Source organism: Humulus lupulus, chromosome 8 (assembly GCF_963169125.1).
Source record: "Humulus lupulus chromosome 8, drHumLupu1.1, whole genome shotgun sequence".
Classification (NCBI taxonomy): domain Eukaryota; kingdom Viridiplantae; phylum Streptophyta; class Magnoliopsida; order Rosales; family Cannabaceae; genus Humulus; species Humulus lupulus.
The window spans coordinates 69,542,082-69,552,042 of NC_084800.1; the positions used below are offsets into that span (position 1 = coordinate 69,542,082).

Here is a 9,961-nt window from a genome sequence, read left to right on the forward strand (position 1 = left end):
CCAACCCGCAAACATTCTAAGGTACAAGGCCCCTAAGTTCGAAGCCTTGACCCTAGTCTTAAGGAGACCAACCAATCCTACCCTTTTAGAATAGATTAATTTCTTAACCTCATTTTGCTTGTTAGGATTGTTGATCCCCCTAACATTCCAACAAAGAATCCTATCCATTAGGAGGCGGAGGCTCCCCCCCTCCCCCTGTGATATCCAATGCTTCCCCAACCTTCAAACATTATCCAACTTCAGAACTAAGGACATCAAAACTATTAGCAACTATAGTAGGAGGAGCGGCTGCCATCTTCAATTTTCCACTTCTAGTTACTTGCTGAAATCCCTCCTCATCCACCATTACACCTTTTTCCTTCTCCAATTCTTGTGCCATATTGTTATCCTTTTTAATCACCCATTCTTTCTTCCGGCCATCTTTTTTCCTACAATTCTCAGTGATGTGCCCATATCCTTTGCAATGTCCACAAAGAACTGGTTTCCACTCATAAAAAACATCAACAACGACCTTCTGATCAAATTCTTTAGTGAAAGAGACCTCATAAGGAAAGTCCTGTGTAAGAGAGACTTCTATAAGGATTCGAGGATAGTTCAGCCTGTCCCTGTTTTTCGTGATCTCATCTACCTGAAGAGGTTTCCCAATTTGGCTCACAATCTTGAAAAGAGACCTCTCACCCCAATATTTCAATTCCAGACCATTCAACTGAATCCAAGTAGGGACTACCCTCACATTCTCCTTCCTAAATCTGTTACAGAATCCCAAGGCTTCATCATAACAGGTTTTTTATCAAAGAAAACATACCCTCCCTGTAAAAATTCATCTCTGGAAGTTGTGGAATCAAATCTAATGATAAACACTCCTTGATTCAAGATACCCACCTTATCCACACCCTTAGTCTTCCAGACTCGTCGAGCAAATCCCTCTAGAACCGACAATGGAGGATTAGCTCCTAGCACATAACAGACAAGAGAAGAGCTCCAAAACTCTATTTCATCTTCAATATCTTCCAATCCAATTTTCATATCCCTCTGTCCCTCCTGCTCCTTATCCCTTTGAAATTTTACATTCAAATTTTGCACCAAATGGTCAGATCGCAAGATTGGAGGAGTAGGATTTTTACCTGAAGCAATTTCCCCAAAACACTTCTGAGAAGCCTGCAGGAATGTCGAGAAATCCTTCCACACCTCCTCTCTCCTCTACAGCAATTCCAACAAAGTTCTTGGAGAAACCGCTTCTATCTCTTCTTCGTGTGCTTGGAGTAAATCACGCATCGTAAGCAGATCGATTTCCAGATCTGCTCCTGACTCTAATTCCCCTTCCGAAAAGTCTATTGGTTCAACTCCCAGCAATTCCGTCATGGACCTAGTTTTTCGAAACCCCATCAGATGAGGTAGGGCCCTTTTTCTTCTTCTTCTTCACCGATGCTTTAGCCTTCCCCTGCATCTTCACTCCCTTTGCCATGGCACCAGCTCTCCGAGCTGAGAGAGAAAAGAACCCCCTAACTATGTATATTTAATATTAAATATATAATATATTGTTTAATATATATTATATAATATTACATAGTAAATATATTATATATTATATAGCCCATTGGCAAAATTGCGTATTTTTTAAAGTTATTAGCCTAGTTTTAATAATTCTTCGTAAAATGGCCTCTTATAATTTTGACAGCTAGTCGAAAATTTAGACAGGTGGTCAAAAAATTAAAACAGCTGGTCGAAAATTTTAGACAGCTAGTCGAAAAATTTAGACAACTGGTTAAATTTTAGACAAAGACCATTTTGCAAAAAATTATAAAAAATAGGTCAGAGTGCAAAATCACTTAAAACAAATATTATTTTCACCAATTTCTCATTAAATATATATTATTTAATATTTAATATATTAAAAAGTATATAATAGTATATAAACATCACATAGAGATATTTATATATATATATATATATATTTATATGAATGGGCGAAATTGACAAAAATGGTTGTAATGGAAGATTCCACCAAGTGCAGTAAGGGAGCATTCCATTGGAATGAATTCTAACACTCAAAATCTCAAACCAAACAATGAAATGAGAACTTTGATTCCTTCTCATTCCTATTCAACCAAATCAAAAAAATCATATACACTATAATATTAGGGGACTGTAGTATATGTAATCCACCTATATAGACCTCTCTTTCTAGACTTGTTCACATGTTAATACCTTAACCCATCGAAGTAAGTATCTTTCTTTGAATTCAAATATCGAATAAAGTATATATAGGTACAGCTAGTTGTACTCGAATATGGATATAGTGAGGGTAGTGCATGTGTATATTTTACCCTATCATACTATCTGATCATAATTATATGTATTTAATTACTTGATTTATAAAATTTATATTTAAAAAAAATGCATATAATTTAAAAAAATATTTCATAATAATATATTATATAAAAAAATTTAAATTAATTATTAATAATACATATAATATGATTATTAAAACACATTATTTAAAAATATACAAAATAAATTTATAAAACAAGTTCAAATATATAATTATAGGACAATTCTTCTATAGGGGCTTCACTTTAAGCCCTACCGGTGGGGCTCTCAGTGTTCTCGACCCGTGAACAGTTTTCGGCGCAATTTTTTTATGACCGTGTATATTGTAGCTATTTAGAGAATCCTGCAAATTTTCAGAAAATTATGAATAATTTACAATACTGAAAATTAGGTTCAAACATGTTATTTTCCACTCGCATAAAAAAAATTAATCACGTGTGTGAACTTAAAAATGAAGAGCATTAAACAAGAATATATAAAAAGTAAAAGAATTCAGAGGTTTTTTTACGTGGTTCAGCAGTTAAAATCGGCTTAGTTCACGAGTCACTGTTATTATCACTACTCTCTCAAAGCTTTGGGTGAAAGCAATTTTGCAGAGTATTCTCTCAAGTACAATTTGTGCATGAATACAAATGAAATACTCCAAGCTATTTATAGACCTGGCTGTGAGAATATCTTTATCTGATTCAGGGAAGTTACAATCAATCAAATAAATTTGAAATAAATACTATAAATGCGTTAATTACATAATATCTCATAACAGTAGGGATTTAATATATGATAATAACGAATCCCTACGAAATAAGGATTTCCTAACAGTCTTTTCGCGTGCAAAACACCTCATTGATCTCAATCGTTGTGCTGACGCGCTTTTGAGACTGGCCAAGCTTCGAGCTCATCACTCCAGTTATAACCTCCTCCTCGTCCAGTAATTTGGTCAGGTACGCTCCTCAGAAAAGGTTGGTCTCTTTGAGCCTGCAACTCAGGCTCGAACAATGCAACTCATGCTTGAGTGCTAATGACAGATTTGGAATACCACTTGAAAATTCGTATAAGTGTACTACTAACATTATGTAGATACGAGACTTTTTCGAGCTTACATTTCGAGGCTATTTATTTTATTCTTGAAATTTGGGTGTAACAAGTAATTACAATCCCAATAATTGTAATTATAATAATAGTTTAAGAAACTATTTTATAAGTAAAAATAATTATTTTTCCAAAAATTTTGATAATAGTTTTGGAAACTATTAGGTATTAATTAATAATTTATGAAATTATTATTTAATAAATGGTAATCACTTTCCATAAGTTACTAATTATTATTTAATAATTTGCCAAAACATCTCAAATCTTCTCTCATGTAATTTTGTTACATCCAAACACTTATTGATCGTCAAAATAACATCTCTAATAGTTATAAATCATTTAAGCACATGAAAATCAAATTAAGAATATGTAACTCCATTTGCATATTGATTATAGTGATATTTTGGGAGTTACAAACCAGTAACCAGATTTGTAACCTCCCTTCGTTCATATGTTACAAATTGACAAAATAAGGTTTTGTCACACCCATTTTATTTGTCATACTCATTTAATCAACAATATATTATTTTGTAAAATAAATAATATAAAGTATAGACTGTTAGGTTTGGATTGTATAATTAATAATAATGAGCTAAAATGATTTTCATTACCAGTTCAATAGATTCAAATATAAGACACCCAAGTGTGAGTCACTAAAAATATTGAGAAAAATGATAAAAAAAATTACGAAAACATATTTCTCAAGACAAATATGAAAACTTCCTTGATCGCTCCCTTCAACATATTCAACGTACGACATAATAATAGTCTTTCAAATGAAATAGTCAGATATAGTAGTGTACGTAGAAAGAATACCGAAGCTCTGGGACAAAAAAACAAATGGTGAAACATATAAAGAGCATAGAAAATAACATTGAATGAAAACAAAGTAGCACAAGTCATGATTGATAATTATGCAAAAGACACCATCCATAAAACCCAAAAGAGAGATAGCAAAAAGATGAAGAGAGAAAAGGGAGGCTAGAGTGTATTGCAAAATAGAGAGAATGTATTCTAGATTACAAAACTAATAAGCCAAGCCTTTTATATAAGACAAAAGATATAAAATAACAATAATTAAGAAAAGACTAAAATGCCCTCAAATAATAACTCTAACAGCCCCCCTCAAACTCACGATGCAGCAACAATAAGCATCGAGAGTTTGTCAACTAGAAATTGAAAACGAGAAATAGAATGAGACTTAGTAAAGAAGTCAGCAATCTGTAAAGAAGAAGGAACAAAAGGCAAAGTGATAGTGCCAAGCTTCAGGTGGTGACGAGTGAAGTGACAATCAATCTCAATGTGCTTAGTACGTTCATGAAAAACTGAGTTGTGAGCAATCTGAATGGCACTCTGATTGTCACAATACATAGGAGTGGGTTGAGAATGGCATACACCCATATCTACAAGCAGCCATCTTAACCAAACAATTTCTTTGGTAGTAGATGACATAGCGCGGTACTCAGCTTCAGTGGAAGATTGGGAGACAACAGTTTGTTTCTTACTTTTCCAAGAAATAAGAGAATCACCCAAAAAGATACAGAAACCAGTAACAGACTTCCGATCCGTGGGATCACGACCATGATCAGCATCAGAGTATGCACGCAGCTCCAAGGAAGAAGTGGAGGGAAACAAAAGGCTTTGAAAGATAGTACCCCGAAGATACCTCAAAATGCGAAGAACAGCTGCCCAGTGAACAGTAGTAGGAGAGGCAACAAATTGACTAACAATGTGAACAGCATATGCAATGTCGGGGCGAGTGATAGTGAGATAAACCAAACTGCCAACAATAGTGCGATACAAAGTAGGATCATGCAAGGGAGTGCCATCAGAAGGAGAATACTGAACATTGAGCTCAAAAGGAGTGGCAACTACTTTTGTATCTGTAAGACGAGCACGGTCAATAATGTCAGAAGTGTATTTTGACTGAGAAAGAAGATAGCCTTTTGGGGAGAAGGCAACTTCAATACCCAGAAAATACCGAAGAGGCCCCAAATCCTTCATCTCAAACTGAGAAGCTAATTGAGACTTTAACACTGCAATTCCATCTAAATCCTCACCAGTAATGATCATATCATCAACATATAAGGAAAGGAGAATACGACCTGCATTGGTACACTTAACAAATAGTGCTGAGTCATGATTACTTGAGAGAAACCCAAGAGAAGTAATAACATTGGAGAACTTCTCAAACCATGCTCGAGGAGCCTGTTTGAGACCATATAGAGCTTTCTTAAGCTTACAAACTTCTCCATGATTGTGAGGGACCCCAGGAGGAGGAACCATGAAGACCTCTTCATGTAAATCGTCATTCAAGAAAGCATTCTTAACATCCAATTGAGATATATTCCACTGACGAGCAGATGCAACTGCTATAAGAGCACGGACAGTAGTCATTTTTGCAACAGGAGCAAAAGTTTCCTCAAAATCCATACCATACTGTTGAGAAAATCCCTTAGCTACCAATCTAGCTTTGTAGCGTTCAACAGACCCATCAGACTTGGTCTTGATTTTATAAACCCAACGAGAACCAATTGTATGTTTACCAGGAGGTAAAGATACCAAATCCCAAGTATCTGTCTTGTGCAAAGCTGAAAGTTCCTCATTCATAGCATGCTGCCAAAGAGGGTCAGTAACTGCTTCTTTATAGGATAAAGGCTCAGAGAGACAATGAATAGACGCTAAAAACGAAGTGAAAGGGATAGAATAAGACGAATAAACAAAGTGTGGTAGTTTAGTAGTCTTACGAGTGCGCTGAGGATAGCGAGGAGGATCTACAGTATCAGAAGGATCTAGAACAGCTGTAGGCGGAGGTGTTTCAGAAATGTCAGCCTGGGAAATACCAGTATCAATAGCTCGAGACCTGCGAGAGTAATGAAGTGGAAAAAGGACTATAGGAGCAGGAGAAGATTCAGACTCTACAATTTGAGGAATTTGAGGAGAAGAGGTACTTGTATGCTCACAAAAAGGATCAATATGAATAAGATCTGATTTGGTCAAGTTGTGAGTAGTGCCAGGAATAGAAAAGAAGGGTATATGCTCAAGAAAAACAAAATGGCGAGATACATATAATTTTTGAGAAGTTGGATCAAAACAACGATATCCTTTTTGGCCATCACCATAACCAAGGAACACACAAAGTGCAGAGCGTGATGACAGTTTTGTACGCTCTACACTAGGACGAAGAACAAAGCAAGTAGAACCAAAGACTCTCAAAGAAGAATAATCAGGGATATGTCCATATAGTTTTTCAAAAGGGGACAAACCTGAAGTGATTGAAGATGGAATCTTATTTATAAGGTTGACTGCAGTGAGAACTGCTTCTCCCCAAAACTGACTAGGCACAGATGAGGACAACAAAAGAGAACGAGCAGTTTCAATAATGTGTCTATGCTTTCTTTCAGCAACACCATTTTGTTCAGGGGTATCTGTACAAGAAGTTTGATACACAGTTCCATCTAAAGCAAGCAAATTACAGAATTTATTTGAAATATATTCACCACCTTGAACACATCTAAAACATTTAATAACAGAAGCATGTTGAGTTTTTACATAAGCTCGAAAACGATCATAAATATCATAGAAATCAGAACGACATTTCATTAGAAAAACCCAACAAAATCGAGTGTGATCATCAACAAAAGAGACATAATATCTAAACCCTCCTTTTGTAGCAATAGGAGAGGTTCCCCACACATCAGAATGAACTAAGTCAAAAGGTGCAACAGAACATGAAGTACTTTTACTGAAAGGTAAAGCAGAAAATTTTGCAAGTTTACAACCACTACAATCAGAAATATCATGAACTTGCAAATCTCCTAAGGTTCCTGTAGAAGCTAAGAATCTTAAACGGGAAGCTGAAATATGACCAAGGCGAGAGTGCCATAAATAAAAACTAGACGATGATGGAGACAATCGAAAGGAAGACAGATCAACACTAGGAGCTGCAAATACTGGTAATCTCAGCTCATCCAAAACATATAAACCCCCCCGCCTACGGCCGGTCCCAATCAGCTTCTGAGACTGCGGATCCTGCACATGACAAGAGGTAGAAGAAAAAGACACTAAGTAACCAGAATCACACAATTGACCAACAGATACAAGGTTTAGTGAAAGCTTAGGAATATGGTAAACATTAGAAAGTGATAAATGATGACTGACAACAGAACCAACACCTGCTAATGGCATAGGAGTACCATCAGCAGTCATGACAGGCACAGATGATGCAGGACACAAGGAAACAAAAGATTTCGAATGTGGAGACATATGGTGCGAGGCTCCAGAATCTAAAATCCATGTAGAGGATGTCATACCTGAAGAGCTAGTAGGGGGCTGACCTACCGAAGAAGAGGCGGACATAGCATGTGGCTGCATGGTAAGAAACTTCTGAAACTGTTCTGAGAGGGCAGCAAGAGCAGGATTGGAAGATGAGGCCCCAAAATCATACGAGTCAGATGGAGGTACAGTAGCAGCGACATTAAATTGCGGAGGACGGTATGGTTGAGGTTGTGAGTGGTTGCCAAACTGTGTTTGGCTACCATAATGAGGCGGTTGATTACCGAATTGAGGAGGTCTGAGTTGATGTCTTTGTTGCTGAGGTGCACGATTTACTAATTTAGGACACTGAGCCTTCCAGTGACCTTTTTGTTTGCAAAAGCTGCATTCATCAACTCCAACCTTTGTGTGAGGTTTATTCTCATGGTGAGTAAAGTGTCGAGCAGGAACTACCAAAACAGAGGGACTGGGTGCTGGGAGGATGCCTTTTCCTGCTTGAGACTTAAGACGAATTTCATCTGCCAACAGTTCACTAACTACTGAATCAACCGAAGGAAGTGGAGAACGATGCAAAATAGAGCCACGGAGTCCCTCAAAGTCATCACGAAGTGCCATAAAAAACTGAACCAATCGTTGTTCCTCCCTACGAGCAATATATGGTGCAAAAGCTCGTAATTCTGCAGATTCAGTAAGGGCCAATTGATCCCATAGATCTGTCATAACTGAATAGAACTCTTGAATACTCATATCTTTCTGTTCAAGAGCTCTAATATCTGATTCTAATTGATATTGCTTTGCAAAGTTAGACTGAGTATACAGCCTTGCAAGATGGTCCCAAACTTCCTTCGTTGTTTCATACTTGGCTAGTTGGGTACCTATGGAGTGTTCTACAGAGTTGTTTATCCAAGTAATAATTTTTGAATTATCCACTTCCCAATTTTCTAGCAAAGTTGCATAATCCGCTTTGTCATTTGTTGGTTTAACCAAAGTTCCAGAAACATAACCCCACATCTTTTTCCCTTTCAAATTTTTTTTCATCACATAGTTCCAATAAGAATAATTCTTTCCATCTAACCTCACACTAATGGATTGAAGGGAATCATCTCTATTACTTGCCATTTCAGAAAAAAATTTCCAAATGCTATCTCAGACAAAAGTTCCCAAATTCTGCAATCTGACGAAACCCTAAAATTTCAGAATGAACACGAAAATCACATACCGAGTTACTTCAAAGATGCTTCGACCCAGTTTGCTGCAATACGCTTAAGAAATTCAATTCCATAAACCCTGCTCTGATACCATGATAATTATGCAAAAAACACAATCCATAAAACCCAAAAGAGAGACAGCAAAAAGATGAAGAGAGAAAAGGGAGGCTAGAGTGTATTGCAAAATAGAGAGAATGTATTCTAGATTACAAAACTAATAAGCCAAGCCTTTTATATAAGGCAAAAGATATAAAATAACAATAATTAAGAAAAGACTAAAATTCCCTCAAATAATAACTCTAACAATGATGTGAAACAGAACTTTTAAAATTCAAAAATCAAGTGTTCGCCCACTTGGGGAACCTTATAGGCACAACGACAGCTCAAATCTTCAAAGGTGTGCACTTAGATATTCTAACGAAGAAAAGCTGTAACTTCAAAAGAGCTAATCTTGTTTAAAAACTAAATTTACAAAAGCATATTAGAATAGCCAAGCTTCAAAGACTCCCACGACCTTTTCATATAACCAATCACCTTCCCTGCCTGTTCTTTCTTAAGCACACAAAACTTCACATGATCCTTTTCATCACTAACAAGAGACTGTTTTGAAGTAATAGCTTGATCAGCCAAAACTTGAAGAGCCTTACTAAGACATTTCTTCTTCGCTTTCCTTTCGGAAAACTGCCTTTCTAGCTCAGCTATTTCATGATCAACAGCCTCTGCTTGTTTCCTTACTGGCAAGAACTTAGAAGATAATTGCTTCATGGCTGTTTTCTGATCATCTATTGATTTTTCTTTCTCTTGGACCTCTCTTAGGTCTTGTTTTGCAACTTCATATTGCTCACAACTTTGGACAAAGTTAGCCACAAACTTGGTTATCTCATCTACCATGTTCTCGGGAAAGGCGTTGCTACTTAGCAAGATTGAAAGTGATTTCTTGAGATCAAAATCTCTACCCAATTGGATGACATTATCAAGACCAATATCCAGGCATTGTTTGAAGATGTTTTTTGCATAGGAAATCTCCTCGACTATCCATGCAGGAGGGCCAAAGCTGC

At 36.5% G+C, this 9,961-nt stretch overlaps 2 protein-coding genes across 2 annotated transcripts; both read right to left on the reverse strand.

Moving 5' to 3' along the window:
* Positions 1-229: 229 nt before the first annotated feature.
* LOC133795572 (uncharacterized) lies at positions 230-1,465 on the reverse strand. Its single transcript, XM_062233025.1, has 3 exons — positions 1,382-1,465; positions 806-1,200; positions 230-749 (listed from the first exon to the last, which is right to left on the reverse strand). Exons 1-3 carry the CDS (start codon positions 1,463-1,465, stop codon positions 230-232), a joined length of 999 nt encoding a protein of 332 aa, XP_062089009.1.
* Positions 1,466-7,140: 5,675 nt separating this feature from the next.
* Positions 7,141-8,814, reverse strand: LOC133797704 (uncharacterized). Its single transcript, XM_062235710.1, has 2 exons — positions 7,734-8,814; positions 7,141-7,452 (listed from the first exon to the last, which is right to left on the reverse strand). The coding sequence occupies exons 1-2, from the start codon at positions 8,812-8,814 to the stop codon at positions 7,415-7,417; spliced, it is 1,119 nt and encodes a 372-aa protein (XP_062091694.1). The 3' UTR covers positions 7,141-7,414.
* Positions 8,815-9,961: the final 1,147 nt, after the last annotated feature.